The sequence below is a fragment of the Curcuma longa genome, chromosome 8, assembly GCF_044706935.1.
Source record: "Curcuma longa cultivar G26 ecotype Majalengka, Jawa Barat chromosome 8, ITB_CL_G26_1.1, whole genome shotgun sequence".
Classification (NCBI taxonomy): domain Eukaryota; kingdom Viridiplantae; phylum Streptophyta; class Magnoliopsida; order Zingiberales; family Zingiberaceae; genus Curcuma; species Curcuma longa.
The window spans coordinates 5,779,820-5,805,831 of record NC_133868.1 but is presented as its reverse complement, the minus strand read 5'-3'; the positions used below and the strand labels follow the sequence as shown (position 1 = coordinate 5,805,831).

The 26,012-nt window shown below is 34.8% G+C and overlaps 3 protein-coding genes across 6 annotated transcripts; all 3 read left to right on the top strand.

Annotated features, from left to right (window-relative positions):
- Nucleotides 1–2,088: 2,088 nt before the first annotated feature.
- LOC141833576 (shaggy-related protein kinase alpha) lies at nucleotides 2,089–6,403 on the top strand. 2 transcript variants are annotated; one of them, XM_074721057.1, is made up of 14 exons: nucleotides 2,091–2,250; nucleotides 2,967–2,991; nucleotides 3,060–3,222; nucleotides 3,342–3,434; nucleotides 3,568–3,627; nucleotides 3,802–4,074; nucleotides 4,306–4,380; nucleotides 4,930–4,986; nucleotides 5,076–5,216; nucleotides 5,290–5,340; nucleotides 5,426–5,521; nucleotides 5,626–5,709; nucleotides 5,810–5,912; nucleotides 6,003–6,403. In XM_074721057.1, exons 3-14 carry the CDS (start codon nucleotides 3,115–3,117, stop codon nucleotides 6,083–6,085), a joined length of 1,224 nt encoding a protein of 407 aa, XP_074577158.1. In that variant the 5' UTR covers nucleotides 2,091–2,250; nucleotides 2,967–2,991; nucleotides 3,060–3,114; the 3' UTR covers nucleotides 6,086–6,403. The 2 variants fall into 2 exon arrangements, with proteins under 2 accessions (XP_074577157.1, XP_074577158.1); XM_074721056.1 differs by lacking the exon at nucleotides 2,967–2,991 and having other exon boundaries at nucleotides 2,089–2,250.
- An 812-nt stretch (nucleotides 6,404–7,215) lies between these two features.
- On the top strand, nucleotides 7,216–23,701 carry LOC141833605 (uncharacterized). 3 transcript variants are annotated; one of them, XM_074721086.1, is made up of 11 exons: nucleotides 7,216–7,569; nucleotides 9,210–9,343; nucleotides 9,531–9,720; nucleotides 10,793–11,170; nucleotides 11,273–11,413; nucleotides 11,511–11,614; nucleotides 11,703–11,927; nucleotides 12,007–12,504; nucleotides 21,611–22,020; nucleotides 23,186–23,279; nucleotides 23,363–23,701. In XM_074721086.1, exons 3-11 carry the CDS (start codon nucleotides 9,544–9,546, stop codon nucleotides 23,472–23,474), a joined length of 2,139 nt encoding a protein of 712 aa, XP_074577187.1. In that variant the 5' UTR covers nucleotides 7,216–7,569; nucleotides 9,210–9,343; nucleotides 9,531–9,543; the 3' UTR covers nucleotides 23,475–23,701. The 3 variants fall into 3 exon arrangements, with proteins under 3 accessions (XP_074577187.1, XP_074577186.1, XP_074577188.1); XM_074721085.1 differs by lacking the exon at nucleotides 9,210–9,343; XM_074721087.1 differs by lacking the exons at nucleotides 9,210–9,343; nucleotides 23,186–23,279.
- Nucleotides 23,702–24,061: 360 nt separating this feature from the next.
- Nucleotides 24,062–25,325, top strand: LOC141833713 (F-box protein At5g49610). The gene has a single exon (XM_074721205.1). It carries the CDS (start codon nucleotides 24,097–24,099, stop codon nucleotides 25,183–25,185), a length of 1,089 nt encoding a protein of 362 aa, XP_074577306.1. The 5' UTR covers nucleotides 24,062–24,096; the 3' UTR covers nucleotides 25,186–25,325.
- The last annotated feature ends 687 nt before the right edge of the window (nucleotides 25,326–26,012 follow it).

Genomic DNA, 26,012 nt, shown 5'->3' with positions numbered 1-26,012 from the left:
AGTGTAAAAGGGACTGAAACAGCAGGCCGATTCAAACGGTTTTCATCCTATTTCTTTTATATAAATATATTTTTTATAGTCTTTAAATCTAATTTTTAAGATCTAATTAATTTTAAAGGATTAATTTAATTCTATAAATTTTTTTCACGATGACTCTAATAAATTAAAAAGCACTCCGCACCTCATAATACATCGTAATTGGATTCGAACTATAAGTGTGTATTTGATTGGAGGTTATTGTTAAAATTTTAGTTATCCATCTAAAATTATTAATAAAAATCTTATTTGATTTTTAAGTAATATTGCATACTTGACATCATCAGTAAACGTTTGCAAATTCAATTTGAAATGCGATTATCTCAAATTTTTTAAGGTTTTCTCAATTTCAAAAGTCATTGAACAATCTGAACCATGTCGGTCGTCATCATTTCCATGGGCGGAGCCACAGGGGGGGCGCCTGGGGGCGGTCGCCCCCCCCTGCCCCTGTGTGCAGATGAGCACTAATGAAATTTCAAATATATATTTTTTAAAATTAATCGTGTGAGTAGGACTAAAAATTAATTAACAATGAGATTTAAGATTTACAGGAAGACTTTTTGATTGTGTAGAGAATAGTAAATTTTTATATATTTAATATGACATATCGAAAATTATAAAAAAAATCATTTAGAGCTCTCATAACACAAGGTCCTTTTAAATTAAAAATCTCAAACCTAAAGCTCACGAGTTTTTTTATTCAATTTTTTTTTCACAAATCTCTCTAAAAATTTTACATTGGAGATGTCCTTTAAGCCAAAAAAAAAAAAGATATATTATATTATTATATTAATCAAAATATGATCTGTAATCTACCGGATAAATATTGGAGTTAAAGTCTTAACTCTTAATCAAGTTCTATAATCTAAAATTAATTGTAATATAATTGACAACAATTCTAATTTTACTGGTTCCATTTCTATGGTGCATGTGCGACTTCACTTGCATCCATTTAATTAAAAAAAATAAATTAAAAGCTCCCCACATTTCCGTATATGTTCCATCTCATTTAGCTGCGCCCCACCTCATGGGTACCTCACAATTACACGGCATGAGAAATGAGAATGAAGACAAAAGAATCACAAATTTTATTTTATTTTATTTTTCATGGCTTTAACATTTTTATAGTCTGTGGACCTTCTATTTATTCATTTTTTCTGATTATTTTTATTTTCCTTATTGTTATTTAGTAATGTGGCATGAAAAAAATAAAAAATAAAATCGTTAAAGAAAAAAAAGGAAATTGAAAGAATATTATCTAAATTTATTTATTTATATATATCATCATTAATAATAATAATATTATTATTATATATATTTTATTTTATTTTCACTCTATTAAATTTATTAATTATTATATTATTATTTGATCTTTTATATAAATAATCATGTGACAGTCAAGTTTTAGTCAAATTTTAATGTTTAAAATTTAAAATAAATATAATCGTAGATATCAATACATTAAAATCTTTAAATAAATAAATTTTTATTATATTATCAGATGGAATCAAATAAATTATATTTTATTTTTCGTAATCTTGATTTCTGTGAATCAACTTAATCTTGGTTAGTGTGAATCAAACGCACCGTGTTTAAGTAAAGCACTTAGCAGTTGCCAGTGTTTCGCAGCTTATTTCTTTTTCACTTTTGACCGCGCTCTACTTTGCTTATCCTCTCGCCAATAATTGTGCCTTCTCAAATTGCATTATCGTCCTCAATAATTGACTTATTTACTTCAAAATATTGTATGTGCCGAGAAATTTTATTATTTCATCAAAATAATTATCATCAATAAAAATAATAAAATAAAAAAATTTAATAAAATATTTATCCTTCAGATTGATTCATTGTTGATTAATTTATTTATTTATTAATAAATAGATGACTTTCTCTTTAAATCTTATGGGGATTTAAATATTAATTCTTTTAATTGTTCCTGAAAAAAAGAGAACGGGTACGTGAATCCTTGATAGTTCAGGGACTAACATGAAAAATCGTCTGAAAAATGGTGGACAGGGAAAACGTGTGGGAGAAGGTAAAAGCAACTCCGATCTCGGGTCACACCGTCCTCGCGACTCTCCTCCAACCCTAGGAGGAGACTGAAGGAGAGGGATACCGAGGGGAGGAACCGTTGAGTCGATCTACCTTCGTCGCTCAGCGAGATTGCTTCTTCAGTGTTGTTTGTAAGATAATCGGTCGCCTGGATTCAGTCTGGTGAGCTTTTCGTCTTGAATCATTATTTCTTTTCATTTCTGTAGCGTCACTAGGAAATTTGTTCATCGTCTCGCTAAATTTATTAGTTGCTCGTCTGATTTAACTGGACTCATTTGTACATCGTGTCATGCTTTCTGTTGGTATTTGTATGTAGATCTGTAATCGCCTCGATTGTTGTGTTAAATGAAAAGGGTCCGTGCTCGAGAATGTGCGTTAGGGTACCTTTCCATCTTGGAGAATTACGAGCTCAATTCTTTTACGTCTGAGCCTAGGGTTTTTCAAAGTTCCCATTTCGAGCTCCTCTTGCTTTAGATTTCAACGCTCGTTTTGAAATATTTTGGAAAAAGGAGGCTTTTTTACGCCGTCATTGTTTTCCCTCAATCATTTACAACTAATCTAGACCACGATTCTCATGCATTATCGCGCATCTCAGTTTGAATTTTGATATCCGGTTTCTTTTTCTCTCAATAATTATGCAATTGTTTGAGATCAGCATGCTTACGTATTTAATTTTTACGAACTTGAATTCATTTTGTATTGATTTCTGGGCAACCAAATTTGTCGCTGGAGAATGCCAAAATTGGCACTCATTGATCTGCAAATAGGAGTAGGCTCTTAACAATAATATTCCATGTTAGTTTCTTGCGCAGAGTTTATGCTTCTCGTGCTTGTATCTTGGAACTTCATCTTTGGGTGCTTTGTTGATTTATTCTCAGGTGTTTGCACAGTTTTGACAATTGCGTAAGTTTGTCTAGCTTTTTCTTGAAATAATTCTTGCACCCCATCATTTTGACACCCTCCTTGGTCAGGTAAGTGCTTTTAGAATCTTTTGCTCTATGCGGGACTGAGTAAGGTGCATGCTGGATGGCTTCAATGGCACCAACATTGGGGCCAAATAATGCTGGCGGTAGTAGTATTTCTGTGGATAGGTTGCCAGACGAAATGAATGATATGCATATAAGAGACGATAAAGTAAGTAAATACATTTTGTGATGAGCATAGACAATTTGCTTCTTCATAAAATCAAAGTAGATTGTAGCTGTTCGATTATACAAATTTTCATATTTGACATTGGTTATGTTTTAATTTAGGAAGTGGAAGCCACTGTGATCAATGGCAATGAGACTGAGACAGGTCATATAATTGTGACAACTATAGGTGGCAGAAATGGCCAGCCAAAACAGGTAAATCTGTTAGCCTTAAGTATTGTGGCATCAGAATGGCTCCAATAACTTGACAATTTAGGCCAAAGTCCTAGAGGTTTTCATATATTCATTTATACTCGTTTATTGATTACTAATACTGAATGCCTCGCAGACTATAAGTTACATGGCTGAGCGTGTAGTGGGACATGGATCATTTGGAGTTGTATTTCAGGTAACTTCAGCAGTCCATTTAATAGCTAAGATAGCAATTGTAGAACATAGTCCTTGACTGTTGAGTTTTGGTGTTTGGTGCTTATCCTTCAGCATAGAGATCTTTTTGTATCTACTTTGAATTTGCGTATCTATAATTGTACCTGTAATGTTTTTCTCATAAATTTCCTTGTAGGCTAAGTGTCTTGAGACAGGAGAGACAGTAGCTATAAAAAAGGTTCTTCAAGACAAGAGGTATAAAAACCGTGAATTGCAAACCATGCGGCTTCTTGACCATCCAAATGTTGTGTGCTTGAAGCACTGTTTCTTTTCAACAACTGAAAAAGAAGAATTATATCTTAACTTGGTTCTTGAATATGTTCCTGAAACTGTTCATCGAGTAATTAAGCACTACAACAAGATGAATCAGCGCATGCCATTGATATATGTGAAGCTTTATATGTATCAGGTAACCCTAAACTTATGGTGAGCCATGAAAGTTCCTTTCAAGTTCCATTTGTTTAAAAAATGTTGCCCTCTTGATGTGATGGTTTGGCCATTAGCTTTCTTATTAATTCAATTAGCATGTTGCATACTACATGATTACCAAAATAGGATGCCTAAGTGTTTGCAACTAATGAAAAAACCATTTTAAATAAGTCAAAAGGTATATGTGCTGATTTTTCAATTATATTGACAGATTTGTAGAGCATTGGCCTATATACATTGTACCATTGGAGTTTGCCACAGAGACATCAAACCACAAAATCTTTTGGTATGCCATCCAACCTTTTTTTTTAAAAGAGAAAAAGAGGCTTTTCTTATTTTGTTTAGACGTAGTTACTTCATACTGGTCTGACTAGCAAGCATGAGTCTTGTTTGTTTGTCCATACACTCAAGGAACAAGAGATATCAGATGTATCACACTCATAAAATGTTTTTTTTTTAAATTTGTTTTTCAGTTGTTATTGCACTCATAAAATGTTTTTTTTTTCAGTTGTAGGTTTTCTTTGAAGTCTATGTCTATTTGTATCACCCTCTCGATTGATGAATGTTACTCATAGTTGTGTGTTCGTTTGAAATCCAATGCTCTACATGCACATACATTAATTTTGATATATGTATATGCAATAAATGGTATGTGTATTTAGGGGTTTCTATAGTTGCAAACCGAATTATATTAGAATAAAATACTTCCTTTGTAATTTTGTATACAATGTACAGTTATAGATGTGGACGTGGTTTGCATGTAGGTTTCTCTTTGGCTATGATAGGTCATCTGTGCTTTCAATTATAAAACTACTAAAATTACATTCTTTAACAGGTCAACCCACATTCACAACAGTTGAAAATATGTGACTTTGGAAGTGCCAAAGTCTTGGTATGTATCTTCATTCCCTTCATTGTTGGCTATAGATGCTTTCTTCATTAAGTTTGCTTAAATTTGAATTTTTGTTTGAATAATAACAGGTTAAAGGGGAACCAAATATATCATATATATGTTCTAGATATTACCGAGCCCCAGAGCTCATTTTTGGTGCCACAGAGTATACAACAGCTATTGACATATGGTCAGCTGGTTGTGTTCTCGCTGAACTCCTCCTAGGACAGGTATACTAATGCTAGAATTTTCTTTAAATGAAACTCATCCATGCTAATGATTTATTGTGGGAGTCATCAACAGCCTCTTTTCCCAGGAGATAGTGGAGTTGATCAACTTGTAGAAATTATCAAGGTACCTCGTGGATTTCTCCTAAATCTAACTTATTAGTACCATTTTTAGTACCATTTATTTCTATACTTCATTTTCACTCGTCCAGATTTTGGGTACTCCAACAAGAGAAGAAATTAAATGCATGAACCCCAACTATACGGAGTTCAAATTTCCTCAGATCAAAGCTCATCCATGGCACAAGGTATATCTTGTTAATGTTCCATCATTTTGTTTCTAAAGTTTCTGTGTATCCTGTTTTTCTTTTATCAGTTGTGATACAGTTCAACAATTTCTTTCAATATACAGATTTTTCATAAAAGAATGCCACCTGAGGCAGTAGATCTTGTCTCTAGGCTGCTTCAATATTCGCCAAACTTGAGAAGCACTGCTGTGAGTATATCATAGAAACTAGTTATGTACTATAGCCAAGGGCTGTATATGCAACCCCATGAAATGAAATGGGCATCCTATTTAATTCCTATTTATGCAGTTGGAAGCATTGATTCACCCGTTCTTTGATGAACTTCGAGATCCAAATGCTCGTTTACCAAATGGTCGATATCTACCTCCTCTCTTTAACTTCAAGCCTCACGGTTAGTCCACATAACTGGGAAGATTATTCTTATGATATCCTTCCTTGACTCAAAAAGCATAATGTTTCGCGGATGCTTGTTGACAAACAGAGTTAAAGGGAGTTCCAATGGAAATTGTAGCAAAGTTGATTCCAGAGCACGCAAGAAAGCAATGTACCTTTGTGGGACTGTGATTTGCTTCACCATGTCACTGCAAGATAGTGCATGCGTAATATGGGGTTAAGTTAGGGAAAGACATCCTCTTAATATTAAGTTCGTTGCTTGTGTAACCCACCCACGGAACGTATGCCTGTCGATGTTATTATTCTTGTCGAATGTCTGTTGATGTTCTTATTGTTGTAGTCTTGATCATCCCTAGTAACCTTTCTCCTATTGAGACTGCAGACTGTTTTCCTTGAACACGCTTAAAAATATGCAGATGGAACTTTTGGGTGTATGGACTTATGCAGTGAAACTTCATAACAAACTGCTTGTTTCTTGTTTCTTTATAAGTGGATGAATGCTGTTGATGGCTAGTGATGTTAAAGTTGACTTGCAATGTTTGAGCAATCAGGGTTTATTGAGGTAGTTTGAAGAATGTAAATCTCAGCTGGTTGTTTCAAGGAATAGAGAGAGATTTTTTTCCTATATATTCTGAAATCTCATTGCATGTTTGATTAGTGTTTGACTTATGTGCCAAAGGTTATTTGGTTGAAGTTTCTCAAGAGGGTTTAAGGATGGATGAGACAAGATGAAGAGGTTTAGGGTTTAGGCAAATTCAACTATGAGGATGGGGAGAGGAGATTCATATTTTAAATTTAAAATGATTTAAAATATATTTTAAGAAAAAAGATGAATATCAACCTATTTTAGGATTCAATTTTCTATAATAAAACTTCAAACATTTTAAAATAATTTTAATATTATACAAAATAGAGATGTCAATAGTTAGAAGAAAACTATAAATTTAAAATATTTTAAACTTGGAGATGCTAATAGTTTTAAGATATTAAAGTTGAAAATTTAAAGAAAACTGAATTTTGGATTTTATATCTTTTATAATATTAATAAATCCTCTAAGATAATTATAAAATTTCAATGAATTCTAAAATTATTTTAACAATTAATTTAATATTTACAATGTAATTTAACAATTATGACTATAAAAATTAAATATTAAATATTTACTTTAAAGCCCGTGATTTTCCCCTAATTGCAGGTGGCAAATTCGTTACTCCAATGGCATCTTCCCTTGTAATGTTTTAATTTCCATTTTTGACCCTTCCGCCCTTTCAAGCCCGTCGGCGGCGAAGGGTTTCCCACTGTCCATCCAGTCCTACCTCTCCTCCTTCCTCATCTACCGCCGACTCCACCTCCTCCCCTTTCTCTCTATCTGCCTCGACTGTGCCGACCTCAGCCTTCCTCTCCTCCTCCTTCCTGCTCCCCGTTTGTCACTGACAACTCCTTCCCCTTCTTCCTCCATCGTCAACTGCCCACTCTTCCAAGATAGTGCTAGGCGTTCGTCATGCTCCCTTCGGCCATTTTCTCCGTCAAGTCGATTCCCAGCGTCGAGATCGTAGATCAACACATCTGTATGAAGTGCCACTGCTCGGTGGCACGGATCTCTTCAAGATGCTGAGGATTATGCTCCTGAGAAGGTCTAACTAGAGTGCAATCGGTAAATATCTTCGTACCATTAATATTGTTCGTATTTATTAATATTCTTGAGCTCAAATCCAGCCTCCTCATCGATTTCTTCTTATTTGAAGGCAAAAGTTTTGATTTTATATTTTTTTCTGCTTCCATCTCGGTTTAGTTTTCCATCAGTTTACCACTTAAAACTTTTCAAAGAGATACACATGTTATCAAAGAAGATATTTTTGACGAAGTTTTGATGAATTGTTTAATTTATGTATGTTTTCCTTTCTGGTTTCGCATATTGACCTTTGTTCCGAATCATTGTGCTGATGACATCATTATATTCTTGTCTCTCTGCTCATCTGCACTCTCTTCCTTGCTAAATTTCTGTTGTTAATTCCATTAACTTCATATTTATTCTTTATTTCAAGAATGGTTGTGGATCAGAGAGAAATTTAATTAAGAAACTGTATCTTGGATTTGGCTGAACTAAACATTGTATGGTGGTCTAGATCTTCCTAGAAAGAATGCAACTGCATTTTGGATCTCATGAGAACTTCACTTTATTTGCTCTACAATTTAAGCATTGACTTCGAAGTTTTATCTGTAGATATCTCATGCCATTTGGAACTATCCATATCAGTATGTATGACCTACGGCGTAACTCTTGAAAAAAATAATATTATTTTTAGATATAATTAAAATGATTATATAAAATAAAGAATGGAAACTTAGGTGCTTTATATAGAGAATAGATGCTTTCTTTTTAAAGATGTTAACACATCAAAAGTAGAAACTTTTATTGGACTGAATAGGAAGAACACTCTAATTACTGTCAATCTAAGAGGACCAAAATCAGTAAATATAAACTTTCTATCTTTCTAATCTAATGATAATATTGTGATTATAAGTGTTCATACTCGTATAAATAGTATTAATATTTATATTGACCATGATGTTCAAATTGAGTCTAAATTATAGCCTAGCATCATTATTGATTGTAGTAATATTCCATGCTATGGCAAAAATTTGGCACTCAGTGATATTCAAATAACGTTAATTATCTTACTTTGTTTATTTTTATGTTACTAAATTTTAATTATCTTACTTTGTTTATTTTTATGTTACTAAATTTTGAATAGTTTATGTTGTTTTTGGACTTGGTTAAATAGTTATCTTAAAAAAAAGAGCACTCGCTGCACGAAGCTCCCACCAATGCAAGTCTCGGGGAAGAGTCTAGTGTTCGTAGTCTTATCCTGTATTACAAGGAGCTGTTTCCGAGACTCGAATCCGTGACTACTAGATCACACAATAATAATGCGTCAAGGCTCCCCTTCTAGTTAAATAGTTATCATGTTGTTTATTTATTTATTTTCTACTCTAGACCTGTATAATTGGATGCTTTTAAGTTGTTTATTATATATATGTTTTTTACTTTTCAACCACCTTTTATCTCATCTTGCTTCATAAACCAAGTAGGCTTATTATGTGTGGAGTAGTGGCTATTGAGGTTATTCAACCTTCGGTGGTTATAGAGTGTGTATGAGCAAATAAGTCAGCATTATACATTTTGTGCAGTTTATGCTTGCAGTGTTATCTTACACTAATCTGCACCAAATTCCTCTTCCTCAACAATTTTCTCCTACCAAGTTATTTGATCTGATAATCTCTCATGTCTAGATTTTAAGGGAACCAGACTACAGGAGGAGAAACTCTCTCAGTTCCTAGTTCTTCCTATGTGAATATTAACAACAGAGTAAGGGGAAATTTGCCTGCATATGCAACTCTTCTTGTACCCAAAATCTCCCTTTCAGGTTGATCTATAATTTCTCTTGATGCCCTCCATTGCAAAATGTGCATTGCTTTGGTGGATCGTTTACTAAAGTTTTGATCTTTGTTTCTAATGCTAATGGATCTGTTGCTCAGCTGCTTTCAGCATGCTTCATTAGTTTTGATGACTTTCATATTACATTATTTTTATTCTTTATATAACTTTGCTAGTGAGATTTTAAAAATGGGAGGAAGAAATTACAGAGTATGGTGGCCACAACAGCTCTTGACCTCCACATCCAGTTCTGGCCTGTTGCTCTTTGGTTGGTTTATGGATTCTGTAGATTCTATTGACATTGTCGTAGCAACTGCAATTCCTTCAGCAAAGATGATGGCCCTTCCTCTTCAGATTAATATTGAGGTCAGGGAAATTTTTGAATGTTACTTATGCACCCTCAGTGTTCGAGCAGAGTTTTTTTTAAAGAGGATGCTCCTATATGCTTATTTGTGTATATAATTTGTTTGCTACATTGGGAATGATCGAGATGCCAAAGAAAATCATCAATCATTCGTATTGAGAAATTCTCTAATGTCAGTGAATTTCATTTGGGAACAATATGACTCCTATGCCGATATCTAATTATGTAAGTTGAACTTGGGATCCCAGATGCAACAATGAAATTATTAAGATATGAATGACTGCATCAATTTTGGACAAACAGTTGTCGTAACTTTGTTCATTTGAGTCATTTGTAATGCAAACATTTGGAGCTCTTCAGAAACTTATGCTTAGCATCTAGTGCACTAATACTATCTCCTGTTGCTCCTGCGTCCCCTTCCATATGGTTTTTTTTTTCTTTTCATTTTTATGATTTAAAGGAGAACAACTACCAGGTCTTTAGGTGAAGTAATAGTTTTTTTTTAAAATGTTTACTTAATTTTGTAAATATGCTATTCTTGGGTGTTTACATGATATACCATCCACACCCATCCATGTGATTTTTTCTTAGCTTTGCATTTATTCCTGCATTGATTGATTGTACTAGGAAACTCATACTGGATATCTCATCCTTAATTTTTGTTAGAGTTTCATATATCTATAGTTTTGGTAGCTCTTGTTAAATAGTTTGGAGTTTAAGTTTTAGTTTAATACTGGATATAGAGAAATTATCATTCATATTCACCACCAAGCAGAATTCTCTCCTATTATGGGTGTGCTAACTCATTAATTTGTTAAATATTTCTTCTGAAGGAAGATTGTCATCTATGACTTAGTCACCTATTTTTCATAAAATATGTACTTTTTTATTATTGTCAAAAAGGTATAATATTACCACTCTTGGTTAGAATTTAGAACTTTCTCAGTAGTTTTTTCCATTGGAAGAATTCATTCCCATAACTATCAGATTTTTATGGTTCATTCTTCTTATGGTTGGTATACTGACATTTTTAAAACTTCACTTTCTAAAATTGATTATGTTATATTTGTGTAGGAAATCTTTAAATCTGTCGATCAAAAGATGCCAGTGAAACTGAAGGAATCCTCCACGTTTTCTCTTCTGGGATATTGCATTACTGATTTCACTGCTGGTAAACTGAGACCAGTATGCAATCAGAATGATAGGTGTCTCTTAAGAAAACAGTTCGATGAGGAATGCTATAAAGAGCCGAAAGATTGTCAAAATAATGGAACATGGAACTGTGATTGCATGGATTTCATAGAACCTCACGTCCTATCTTTGGTGAGATGCAATAACTGGATTTTTATGCTATGTAAGGCCCAAAGAATCCTATATAAGAGGAATCAACAGGTTCCATGCCTGCATCATGTGCATCAAAATGGTGATTTACTGTCTCTTGTTCATGTCCACGTATGTAAGTCAGGAAAAACTCCCATTTTTTATTTCTTATATGTGATTAATTGCCATCCTATATCTCCCAAAAGTTTTACCTTTTTTTTGTGTTAATTCCAGATAATAATATATGAAATCCCAACCTATGGTGCAAGTCATGTTTCTTTGAGTTCCTGGTATTCTCCTGAACATGTTGATTTTCTGTCAAAGAAGCCAAATTGGGTGAAGGAAATTTATAAGAAGCCTGTAGTCATTAATTTGGTATGCGAATTACTTTCCCTTTATATTTTGCATTTTTAATCTTTTTGTTTTCTCCTCCTCAATTAATGTTTCTACGTCATCAATTTATTTGTTTCAGGAGACGGTTCTTTTGGCACTCAATTGCTCAAATGCTGCCAAACCATTCTTTTTGCAAATGGAAAGCACCCATAGTCCCATGATTAGCATCTTCTTTGTGTCAAAGTAATAGCCTTTGCATTTTTTTCCGCAAACCCCAACCTGTGTTCTTACTTTCTTTTATCATTCTTATTTTCTGTTGCTGCTTATTTAGAATGCTGATGAGGGTGGCATCCATCATATGGCACATGGTGGCAGCAATTGTAGCTTCTATCTCCACAACTATGTATATATTCCTTCAATTTTTACATAAACCCTTTAGTCATGGATGGGTCTTGTTAATATTATCAAAGATGTTCATGCATACATGCAAGAATGTGCACATTCGTAGTTGTCAGTTTCTGTACTGGCCAGTTATTCTTCAAGCCCCCAGTATCAGGTAATGAGAAATGCTTAAGCTGAACTTCTTTTTAATTTTTCTGAGAGTTTTTCTTATCTTATGATGATTATCTTTCCAGCATTTCCCACTCAAGTGTTGAACATTCTCACAAAGCTGCATTAAGGAAGCACTTCATGTGGTCTAATGTTTTGATGGATATTACCTTTGGGATTGTTCTTGGAATCCTGTTGTTGGCCAATGTTGAAACTATTTGTTCTTGGATTTTGGTTATTATCCATCGAGTAACAAATGACCTGTTGCGCTCAGGTTCTGTATGGTTAATGGGTGTCCCAGCTGGTTTTAAACTGAATAATGAGCTAGCAGAGCTTATTGGCATAATTTCTCTTGATGCAATCCAAGTTTTTTCTACCCTATGGTCCTTTATGGGTGTTTTTATGCGAAATTATATTCAAGTTCTTGCACTCTTGGGGATAGTTTTTGGCTTGACTGTACCAGTGGCCTTGTGCATTGACTTGCTTAAGCTTGCAACACTTCATATTTATATTCTGCATTGCCTTATATCTTTTCTCTATTCACAGCAGATTCAGGCTTTAGCTTCCTTATGGCGTCTTTTCCGGTAAATTTTTTTTGGAATATGAAACTATTTCCTAAAATTTTAGTTGATAATCTTACCTTCTAAAGTATGCTGTCCTTTGAAACAATTATGGATATGAAACTTGAATGTTTTGGACTGTAAGAGTTCTCCATGTATTTTCTGAAATGAGCTTGTGGCAGTTTGTCAATTCTTCTCGTAGAAATATAGGAAAGGAGAATATTCTAGTGCTTTACATAGTATTATTTCGTAAAACACTATATGGGTACATATGGACTCATGATAAAATCCAGTTAGAACTAATAGCGGGGACTAACCTTATTAATCTAATACCTCTTAACAGTCCTTAAGCTGAGCATAGATGCTACGTCTGCATTGTTACTCTCACAAGAAGAATATGAATTAGATATGGTAATAATAAAATGAGAAACTTGGTATTTGCAAGAAGATAAAATAAAATTTAAGAAGTTAACTTTTAGAAGATAAAATAAAATTTAAGAAGTTAACTTTTAGATCTATAAGCTCTTGAAATGGTTGGAGTATACCAAATGATGAGTATTGAGCAAGGTTGGTAATGGCAGTGCTTACATCTATAAGGTGTGGTCGTCATCAAGCTGTTGAATAGTGTGCAAAGGCTTTGCAGTGGATTGTGAGCAAAGGCTAGTAATGGCGGAGCATGTGCCCTTCAAAAGTCTTTAAAGTGAGCAGTGAGCAGAGGCATGTAGTTGGGTTCCAATTGGAGGCTAGCAGGTGATGCTCTCTTTTGCCTAGTTTTGGCTTTGCTTTCAAATTTTTATGGGGAGAATCCTCTATGATCTATGGGGTCTCCTAGACCTGCTTGGAGAGCAAGCAAAACTCATGAGAGGTGCACTAGTGGCGTGTGAGATATGTTGATAGAGGTAAAAAAGGAATCGGCGACAACTAATGTTCCAAGAGTAGTATGATAGAAGAAGACACACAAGCGGTAGCATATATCTATGGTGGAGTTGAAATAGATGTATAGAAAGATCTAATTAAAAGATCAAAGGCAAATCATGTAGGAAGGAGGGTGTTGTCTCATAGAATGTCATGTGTTGAGAAGATTTGGCCAAAAGAGATTTGGAAGAGATCACATATAAGATAATCACGTGGAGATGACGACAACAACAACAACTAAGTCATATCCCACTAGGTGAGGTTGGTTATATGGATCCTTACTATATTATCATTTATATTTAAATAAATTTTATCTTGTTTTATTGTTGCTAACCAAATCTTTTTTTTGTCTTCCTTGTTTGATGTACACATTTGTCATAGTTTCACATCACTTAATTGGAGTATTTATTGATCGTCTAAATACATGTTCGTACCATCTTAAACGTGTCTCTTAGAGTTTTCCCTTAATAGGTATAATTCAGACTCTCTCTAATATTTTTATTTTTTATCCTGTCCATTTTTGTGTGTTTGCACATCCATCTTAACATCCTTATCTCTGCAACTCTTATCTTCTGCTCATGTGCTCGAGTCATTGTTCAATATTCAGCTCCATATAACATAGCAGGTCTAACCATGATTCTGTAAAACTTTCTTTTAAGTCTTAGGGCGCGTTTGGTTCAGGGTTATCGTTGATAACCTTGGTTATCTGTCCAAGTTTATCAACAATAACCTTGTATGGTTTAAATTATGATTGATTCCAAGTAATGCAGCATCACTACCACATCAACAAAATATCAGCAAATGGGTTACAAACCCGGAATGTGATTACCTCGGCAGCTTAAGGTTTTCTACGATTCTGGAGGTTAACGAAAATTTTTTCATGATTACCCTCCGATTTTAAAACTGAATTAATTGAAATGTACCATAAAAGAGTTAATTAATTCAATAAAATTTAATTTAAATACTTGTAAATTTAAAAGATATTATTTATTTTAATTTTTTTTTAAAAATTAATGAATTATATTTATTAATTTAATGAATTATTTTATTAAAAGATATATATATTTATTTTAAATTTTAAATTAACACTTGTATTCTATGTTAGACATCTCTTATCTTAACAATTGTCTCATTGCATCTAATATTACTAAACTTAAATTTTATATATTCTGTTTTTAGTCTATTAAGCCTAAAATCTTTAACTTCTAGTATTTCTCATCAAGATTTGAGTTTAGCATTAATTCCTTGACGTGTTTTATCTACCAAAATAATATCATCTACAAACCGTATCTTGGATGTGTCCTGTGAGTTCGTCTATTATTAATGTAAAAAAATAGAGATTTAAAGCTGATCCTTGATGTAATCCTATTTTTATGGGAAATGCTTCGGTTAATCTGCCTGAAGTTTTTATTCTTATCATTAGTTTAATATACGTTATGCTAACACTTCTTTTTTCTAAAATTCTCCATAGAATTTCTTTTGAAATTTTATCATAAGCTTTTTTCTAAGTCAACGAATACCATATGTAAGTGTTGCTTCTATTCTGAATACTTTTCAATTAGTTGCTTGAGAAGATATATAACTTCTATTGTCGACATTTAAGGCATAAATCCAAATTGATTTTTGATCACCGTGATCTCCTTCCTTAGTCTTTTCTCTATTATTCTTTACCAAAGTTTCATGAATGATATGACTTATTAGTTTAATAGCCCTATAGTTTGCACAATTTTATATATCTCTTTTATTTTTATACAAGAGAATTAGAGTACTTACCCTCCACTGATCGGGTATATTTTTAGTTTTCAATATCAAGTTGAATAATTTTGTAAGTCATTCAATACTTTGTTTCTCTAAGCACTTCCATACCTCTATCGGAATATCATCTGGTCCAATTGTTTTTTCATTTTGCATCCCAATTATAATTCTGAAGTTTGAATTGTATGATAAAAATTTAAATTTCTATATTCATTTGACTTACTTAAATATTTCGTTCATCGCTATTTTATTTTCTTATCATTTACTAATACCTTATTGTATTAATCTTTAATACATCTTATTTAAATAAGGTCTCTTGTTTTCCTCTCTCTCGCTTTAGCTATTCTGTAAATATCTATTTCCTTTTTTTTTTAATCTAATTTTCAATATAAGTGTTCCAAAAGTTTATTCTTAGCTTCATTCATTACTTTCTTGACATCTTTTTTGGCTACTGTATATTTTATTAAGTTTTTCTCATTCTTGTAAGTATATAATATCTTATAGGCTATTCGTTTTTCTTTCATTTTTCTTATACTTTCTCATTCCACCACCAAGATTCTTTATTTGGTGATGTACATCCGTTTGACTCGTTAAGTACATTCTTGGATACTCTTTTTAATTTTAATACCATCTTATCCTATGTCGTATTCAAATCGCCGTATATTTCTCCTAATACTTGTACTCTTTTTCTCTCCTTAAATATGTTTTGTTTTCCATCTTTTAACTTCCATCACTTAATTGTAGGAGTCATGCATATTTTCCTTCTATTGATACTATGCTTAAGGCGTATATCTAACGCTATTAACCTATATTGGGTAGTTAAGTTTTTTTCATGGCTAACCTTACAATCTATACAAATCTTTCTATCCTTCTTCCTAATTATAAGAAAGTCAATTTATGATTTATTATTTCCACTTTTGAACGTGATTAAATGTTCTTCTCTTTTCTCAAAAAATGTATTAGCTAGTATAAGATCATATGCTATTACAAAATCTAATATAGTTTCCCTTCTTCATTTCTTATTTCAAACTTATAACCACCATGCACCCTATGCACCCTATCGTATTTCTCATTTTTCACTCCTACATGTTCATTTAGATCTCCTCCTATTAAAATCATTTCAGTTGGCGAAATGTTTTGTAATGCCTCATGTAAGTCATTACAAGATCTAGATTTGGTGTGTTCATCTAATCTTACTTGAGGTGTATATATGATAATTACATTAATATTTTCTTTCGCTATCACTATCTTGAGAACCATAATCCTATCTCCTTTCTAAGCACTCCCACTACTTCATCCTTTAGTGAACTATCAACAACAATATCTACTATATTTCTTATTTTACTCCTTCCTGTGTACTATAACTTAAAATTCGAATTCTCTATCATTTTTGCCTATTTTGTCTCTTTGACAATCACGTGGAAACCAACAAGGTATTTTCAAGATGGAGGTGGAGTGCACATGGAGGTTGACAATGCAACATATGAGCATGGTGACCATAGGGAGCTTGTCGGCTTGCAGTTTGAAAGAAACTAGATGTGAATGAGAGAGAATATGAAGGACAATGAATGAAGGGGAGGTTATTGATTATGATGATGTTAATGTCCTTCCCTTTATGGGAATAATTTCAGGAAGCCTAACCCTAGAAGAGTGATGGCTTTGATACCACATAGCCATACTGATAAATGAGAATATTTTATTGCTTTTTATTGTATTTCTTTATTAAGGAATAACCATCACATGGGTGTATATATAGTCTCGTTAAATTTACAAATCTTGAACTACAAGTGTGAGATTCAACCTAGACCAATAACACTATTAATCTAATATCTATAGGACTTATAATTAGCTCCATTTACAAGAATAGAATGGCTGCAATTGTCTTTCCCTTGCCGTTAAACAAATTTAACAATTCTACATGAATATCTAAATGTAATTAAGTACTCATGGTTTGTACTAAAGGGAAGGTCTTGATGATTCTATGCCATTTAATTTGATTGCTATCAATTAGTTGGTGAATTTAGAATTTTCCTAAAACTTTTGAAGTGGAATATTGTTAAACTAAAAGATCATTACCGTGGGGGAGTGAAGATTCTTTTAAAAATTTCAACCCAAATAAAATTGGGAGTAAATTTAAATATTCTAGGATTCTCTAAATTAAACCAAATAAAAAATCGCCTTAAGTAACTTGTTCTCCTAAATAAAAGTATCTACCAAAATAAACCTTTTCAAATTCTAAAACTTTGAAAATTTCAATACTAATATGCATTAACTAAAGCTTCTAAGTCAATTTTATAATATGTAAAGAAAAAAAAAAGAGATAGAGGATATCATGTGCGACTTCTCAGTTAGTTCTTAGTTCAAATTTATCCCTCCTTATTTTACACATTATTAAGAGTTTTATCCCACCAAATGGAAGACTTTCTCTGTCATGTTATCTCCTGTTCAAAGATCAAGGAATACAAGCCGTGATCACATGGATGTTTTGGTTTGGTCTGCTTCACAATCTTCTTAATATTAACATTGCTTTGCTCCTTATTCCTTGAAGTAGCACCTCTGGCCTTTTAATTGTAGACCGAGTCCATGCACCATGTGATGACTATGATGGAATCCAGCGACACCTTCCTACATCCTGTACGCCTGTGGTTCTAATCCCCCAGCAGCTTGCTCTTTCACCTCCACTGGATCCTTAGCAAAATCCCTACTAGACCCAGTATGATAAAGCCAATGCACTTCTTGTTTGCACCTTTTGCTAGAACCCTTTCTCAATCCAGCCGCGCGGACTGTCTCTGCCTGTTAGCTACAACCCTTTGCGACATCTACCAACAATATTGATGTTATCAAAACATAGCTGGATTATTTAACCATGTCGCAAAATCTTAGTATTGTAGTTTCCACTTGATCTACCTGAGACACCAGGTCTCTGCAACGAGGATGAGGCTACCACAAGCCAACTCACTGTCTGGGTCCAAGTGATATTGACCTTTTATTTTGCTTAAAAAAAGAACAACAAAGGAGTGACATACATCATAAAAACATGACTATAAAACAATTATTGGCTATTTGGGAAGTATTGTTTTTTTTTGGGTTTAAAAGTCCAGAAAGGAAGAGGTTAAAAGGGAAACATTGAGCCAGGAAGAAAAGGAAAACATTGGCTGAGAAAAAAGGAGCTATATAAAAGGAGAGTGACAATTTTGAAATATTTAGGTTTCATAATCTTACATTTTCCTCTTTCCCCCATCTTAGGTTGAGGCAACCTTAGCTTCTATCCACTATATTTATTTTATGCATGATTTAAAATGATAGTTGTTATTGCCTGCCGTTTCCTGCATTTCTCTTCTTTCAGAAATGGTTTCAGACTTTTTACTCTGTTTTTTCTAACACATTGTCCCCTCTTGAAGAAAATAACTAATAACTCAGTCTCCTCCTGACATTTCTCCCCTTTTATATTAGATGATCAGAACCTTAATCTTTGTCTGCATGACTGTTATCTTCAATGGTTTTAACTTTGAAAAGATAAATTAGTCATTTTCCTGTGGTGATATCCTCTTTGCTCAGTTATATTCGAATTTTATCCAATCTCCTCTCGAGGGCATCCTTGTCTCTTGAGCTAATATCAGAATTTACTTTATCTCTCTCTTGATATTAACTTCTCATCTTAAGTCAAAGTGTTGGGACCCTATCTCTTTTACTATGTAACCTTCTGTGAGTTGTCTATTGCAAACTTCAAAATCCAACGATTTCTTCATTTTAAGGGTAGTCAAGGATCACATCAAGTCATTTGAAGATTGTAACACACTTTCTTTTCTAAAAAAAGATTGTCATCAACCAGGGGTTGAAATCTCGAGCCGTTTCACTTGAAACTGACAAAATTTTTCCTTTCGCCAGTGGACCAGGACTGGCACCGACACAACGTTCCAGCCAGGATGAGGCGTTAGCTGAGTCCAACGACACATCCGGAGGCATTGCGCGGGCTGCGCGTGCCTCATCGTGATTGCGCACGGATTTTTTTTTTAACTTAGGTTTTAAACTTTAAGTTTTAATAACCAACTCTTAGTTATAGTTGGGATAATTTAAATAGACTTAATTAAAATCTCTTAAAATTATCCTATTATTTTTTTAAAAATTATTTTATTTTTTATTTTTAAATATTTAGATTAATTTTTTTTATTTTTAGTTAATACATTTTATATTTTAAAAATACCGATACTATATCAGCACGACATGATACGGTACCGAAACATTATCGTTCTTGTCCAGGATCGAAATTTACTACAGTTCAACCTTCAACCCATATCCTTGCTTCTTTAAGCTTCTTTGTTGTTGCATTGCACTAGTATCTTCATCTATGTCAACTTTTTTTTGTTGCTTATATAAGAAGCTGGATGTAGACAATATCTATTCTCTATCTCAAGGCTGAGTGTCAGATATTTTATTAAGAATTAGTAAAGTTATAATTATTTCCTGAATAGTGGTATTCCCACAGTGAATATTTAGACCATGGTTGAGTCCTAAATATAAATATGCATGTATGATGATGATGAATTGTTCCCCTTTACATACAATATTTATCCGTCTACTTAAACAGAATGTTTACAGATTTGAAATTGACAAGTTTTATTCTTTCTTTTTCATTCAAAAACTGTCCATGTAAGGATTTTTGTCTAACCAAATTACCTTTAGCTTATGATTTTCTTTCCTGTTTTCCTCCATCTTAGGGTCTAAACCAATATCTTCCGTTTTGTCTGCTCACATCTATTTCTATTCTTTTTTTTTTATCTCTTTATGTTTCTTCACATTTGACACTTTAAAATCAGCATTGGATCAGATGTAACATGCCTAGCTGGAGCTTAAGATTAAACCACTGATAAAGACAATGGCTTCTTCCCATGGTCAGTAAATAGAGAGCTTTGAATCTGAAGAATTGGTGAATCTAAACAAGGCATTTTAGACATTTTTAATTTCAGATCAGGACATCTGTATAATGAAAAGAAAATACTACAATTGATTGACACTGATTTCTTGAATATTTTCAAAAATAGCTTTCGCTGTCACAACTATTGACCTATACGGCTATACCTTGGCTTTAAAATTTTAAATTTAATTGTTCTTTGTCTATATGAAATTTCAATGGCTATTACTTGTAAGGAGGCAAATAGGGACTGTATAACTAGTCATTCAACTAATTGCCTATTTACAGGCACTTAGATTCTTGTTGTATTAGATGGAAAATTATTTAGATTCTTGTTGTATTAGATGGAAAATTATTTCAATAGGATACTTTTGGCTTGTTCACTAGTGAAATTTGCAACTTGCATAGTGTTGAATAGATCCTTGCAACTTTGTAAGTATGACATCTAAATTCTAAATCAGTGATGCTACTGAACCAACATATGGCCATCACATTTCCTGTTAATTCTTGTCTTTTATTTTATTCAGCCAAACTGTATCCGTAGGTTCAAGGTTGTTAGAGTTTAACGATTGGTTATTTAGATGACTTCTTCACTGCTTTTCTTTAGCAAGTGACAGGAAGTTTTGTTTATGCAAGTTATGAGCATTCTATTTGCACTAACAGAGAATAATTGTGATTCATTTAATGAATTTAACAATCACTGATACTATTTTTTATTGTATTAGGACAGTGCTATTGTTGAGTTTGACAACAGCTTATGCTATTCATTTTTCCTAATTAAGACAGATTTTTGCAAACTTTCCTTTCATGTTTGAATGCCCTGTATTTTTCTTCAGAAAAATATATACATAGATTTGAAATAACTTTCAGTCCTGAATTACATTGTAGGATTTAAGTCCTACTTTGCTCGGTGCTTATTTAGAAGATGTAGAAATCTAAAATTATTCTTACTCTTCGAGTAAGAACTTTAGTGTGACTTGATTGTCTTCTTACTGAGTCTGTTGTGTTTAGTTTGAACTCTCAATGCACTTTGATTATCATTTATTTTAATGTTCTCAAAATGACTGAAAAAACCATTAAATAAAGACCATGGCCTATGAATGATTCTTAAATATTTAGTCAGAAAGTAAACTTGAGGTGGGTTTCTCAAAAGCCCAATGGAAAGGTATTGTTGATGGTGCACAAGAACGTACTCTGAATTTTCTGCAACTTGGATGTCGAGTTTGTGCTCGATGTTACAGCTTTGAAGTGAATGACCCTTTGCGGATGTTGGCTTTAGACCTTCCTTCAACCTATATCACCTATATCACTCACCGTCATTACTATTTCTTAGCATGACATTCCTTAAAGGATACCACTATACTGCTAGATAAGTTTTTTTACTTTTTGAATATATCAACTTATTTAACTTTATCTGTTGTAATTTTCTAGATTCATCACGATGCGGATGTGTAGATTGTTTATTTAGCTTTCATTGTAGTTATTCCTCATCCTTGTGAGTTTCATTTTTAGTTTCATGATGAACTGTCCATTTTTCTGTACTGACAGTGGACAGAAGCGCAATCCACTTCGGCAACGCCTGGATAGTTATGACTACACAGTTGAGCAGCATGTTGTTGGTTCTCTTCTGTTTACACCACTTCTGTTGCTCATTCCAACCACTTCTGTGTTCTACATTTTCTTCACAAGTTTGATTACAACCATTATTTTCCTGACCATCGTATTTGAGATCGGTATTTCACTGCTTCATGCTACTCCCTATGCTGAGATATGGATTTGGATTATGATGAGGAGGAGATTTCCTTCTGGAATATGGTTTCAAGTCTTAGATTGTGATAATGGAATTACTGATGAAGTTAATTCACATACTTGTTTGGATGGAAGGCAGTGTGATTCCTTTCTTGGTGGAGAAACAAGCTCTTTGGTTTCACTTCTTTGCAGTAATTATGCTACAATAGGTAACAAATCAAAATTTTCAGTTGTCATTTTTTTTGTGTTCTCTGGAAAAATATGGATAATAGCTAATCTGCCTGTAGTTTTATGAAGTCATTGCTTTCACCTGAACTAGGTTTTACATTTCTTGGGTATTCACTTTTTGTCTAGTAGACATCAAGTATGCAGCTATCTAACAGCACAAGAAACTGTTGAACACAAAAATCAGTCATGTCTAATAATTACTAAATGACACATATACCTATGTCATGCATTTATTTTTTCCATATAAACTCTTTCCTTTATGTTCTTCTAAATAATTTGGGCCATCAACCCATAATATATGGCGTCAACTAATAGTTCTTATGGAGTGTATCTGTTGGGGGGGGGGGGGGACTTTTAAGTATTTACATATGAAACTCTGTGTTAAGCATTAAACAATTTTCTGTGTTATTGCTAAAATTTAGATTACAGTGGAGTAAATGGCAGAGGAACATAATCAACCTACCACTGCAAATGTTTTGGCCAAATACTGCCACTTGTTAGTTGATCATAGTAGCAAGTGAACTCTGGCATATTAAACTAGTTATCTACTACCTTTGCTTGTTGATACATATAATATGTGAAATATTTATTTATATATTTAACGACCATTAGGGAATAGAACTGTGGATGATTCTCATTCAAGCTTGCAAAAATTTGTCCTCATCACAAATAATGGTAGAGTGCAATATCTGTTGCCTAGCAGGATGTGCCAATATGATTACCTCTTTAAACCATGTATTCAGTTATTACCTTGTAATGAATCACAATTGAGGGAGTGAAGATTTGGTAGGAATTTAATTAATTGGCAGTGGTTCTTTTAAGCAGTTGTATTTTCATAGTGGCTGTATATAGTAGGTTAGTGATTATTTGGCCTCAAGTTCTTTTCCTATCAAAACGGCACCCTAAATAGTGGAAATTTTCTATGAATATGGGTAATTTGGAAAAAAAAGATTTGGGGTGCATTATGTAGTAGGTTAATGGCCATCTTGTTCACAGGTTTTTAAAAAACTCATTATGTCAGTTTTATTTTTAAAAAAAATTATTTAATACAGAAAGACAAAATGGAAATTCCTACTTGAAAATGGTTAATATTACTTTCTGTGGGATTGACTCCTAGTCCTAATTTTGTGTCCAAATATGCTTCAGGCCAAGTCATTCTACCTCATTACGTAGGTATATTTAATAATGTTACTCCATCCTTTTTTACATCCTTGGCACATGGAATTCTCAGTGGGCAAAGGTAATCATGCCCTTCACAACTTTTCCTAATCCTCTCTTCGAACACACTGTTACTCTGGACTGAAAGTTTCTATATTCTTGCAGATTCCCATCAACACTGGGTACGCGTTTGCCTTCTACTATGCCCTGGATGCATATCACCTGCAAGGAATATTGGAAGCTATGCTACACTGCAGTTCTTTCAAGTAGATCGTGATGTTCCAACCGCGAAAATCAGCAACATCTAACACGGATCACGCCATGACCCAAAAAACTTGTTCAACCATCCGTTGAGTTATTCTTTTAGACTAGTCTTTGATATTGCTTTGTTTTCTCCATTCTAGCGTTTTGGTATGAGTTTGAAATCATTAGCTTCTTGTTTATCTTAGTTATGATAACGATGCCAAGTGCTTTTGATACAATGTCTTTTCGGCTACATTTAGATATGCCAAAATGTTGTATGTTAATCAAACTCTCAAGGCACATCTTTTTGTTTTTAGATATCTTTAGTTTCTAAATATTATAGTTAATATAAGAATAGAAGTAATTATGATAGTAATTTGTACATAAATATAGCACAATTTTAGAAAAAAAAATTTATGGAGATGCATCTTTGAAATATATAAGAAATGGTGTAGAGAAAACGTACCCTTAAACAGGCCCTTCAAATTGCGCAGCTATGGGCCGAAAAGCTTCTTTATTGGGCCTTGCCGAACCCGTGCCTTCTAGGGTTCCATCTCGTTTCGTTTCGTCCGGGCTTTCGCGCATCGCCATTAATGGCGAGTCGAAACCCGTCGCGACCATCGAGAAGCTTCGTGGTGGAATCCCTAGCGAGGCCGATGAGTTCCTCCGATTTCAATGGATGTCTCCCCGTTGACCTCCTCGTGCAGATCCTCGCGCGGCTGCCGGTCAAATCGCTCTTCCGATTCAGGTCCGTATGCAAGATACTGTGTCGGTTGCCCTTGGAGAAGCACTTCATCGAGCTATACTACCGGACCGCCCCTAAAGATCCCATCTTGCTGCTGGAATACCCCGAGTCCGGCGCATTCCTCTCCGTCGACCGATTCCGAGATGTCTCCCCCTTCTCCCTTGCATTTTTGAACGATAAGGTCAATATTAGGGCCTCTTGCAATGGGTTGATCTGCTGCTCCAGCGTCCGGAACCGGGGCGTCTACTACGTCTGCAATCCCGTCACCCGTGAATTCCGAGCGCTGCCGCGAACCAGGGACCGACCTCTCACTCGGTGCCAGCCGGAGTACGAGGCCACCCTCGTCGGTTTGGCGTTCGATCCCTTTTCTTGGAACTTCAACGTCGTCCTTGCTGGTTTCTACCGCTTGTTCGGCCACCGGCCTCGGGACGACTTCGTCTGCCAGGTGTTCGACTCCCAAACCAATTCCTGGAACCGATCGGTTTCGTCGATGAACGACGAGTTCACCCACATGAATCGATGCCAAGTCGTTTGTTCTTGTGGCTTGCTGCATTGGCTAACGCAAAGCTGGTCTTACCTGCTCGTCTTCGATCCGAAAAGTGGAGTCTGGGGCAAAATGTCACTGCCGGTGGAGGTTCTGACGACGAGGTCTGGATCGAGGCTCTATCTTCTAGAGCTGGAAGGCTCAGTATCCGTAGTTCAGATCACGGGCATGTTGATGAACATCTGGGTCTTAAACAATCATCGCACTGAACTATGGACTTTATTCGATTCAGTTCATCTTCGGTGCATCAACGTGTTCGCAGCAAGTATATTTCCCATCAGCCTGTCGAGAGATGTCGTCTTCATGGCGACGCAGAAGAAGATCATGATCTACAACCTGAAAGGCAAGGTGTGGAAGGAGTTGTACAGTGTAAATGGCCCTGTGACATATCCATTATGGTTTTCAGCTTATGGTTTCCGAAGCACACTCTTCCCCTGCCATCTCCGAGCTTTGTAGTATCCTCGAATTCTCTCATCTGTTGTGACCTGTCGATCGATCAAACTGCATGCCATGTACATAGGTGTAGAAATTGTCACTGTTTTATTTGTTTTGTTACCATCATTGTTTTCATGAATGTTCATTTTTTTTTACTGCAATTCTTCCAAATAGTTTGCAGGAAGATTGAGCTTGCTCTTTCACTGTTTCACATATTTTCCTTCTAGTTTCACCGATTTTGATATTCCTCGCGCTCAGGTGTGCGACTCGCGATGTACCGTCTATCACGCGATCGCGAGCCAGATCTGACCGTCCAAATGTGAAAATGCATAGTGTTTCGTCCGCCTGACCCCCGCCGCTTCCGGCCGCCCTCGCCTCACCGTCCGGTCATCACGGTCGCCGGACCGGGCCCGATCGACGCGCCACTCGTTAGCGCGTCGGTCGGCGTCGAATTTCGATCGGATTGTGGTCAGAATCTGACGAAATTTGATCAGAACGCGGCCGACAGTGGCACGCGGTGTTTCCAGCCAAATCGTGGTTGGATTTCGGTCAAATCGCGATTGGAGACTGGTCGGGGAAGGATCGTCATCGCACGTCGGTCCTTGGCCGGAATCCAACTGCGATTTGGCTGGAAACGTCGCGTGCCACTGTCGGTCACGTTCCGACCAAATTTCGTCGGATTTCGACCACAATCCGGTCGGAATCAGACACCGATCGACGCGCCGACGAGTGGCGCGTCGATCGGACCTGGTCCGGCGGCCGACGGTGATCGGACGACATGACAAGGATGGCTGGAAGCGGCGGAGGTTGGTTGTGTCACGCACAGGATCTTGCAGTGTGGGTCGCGC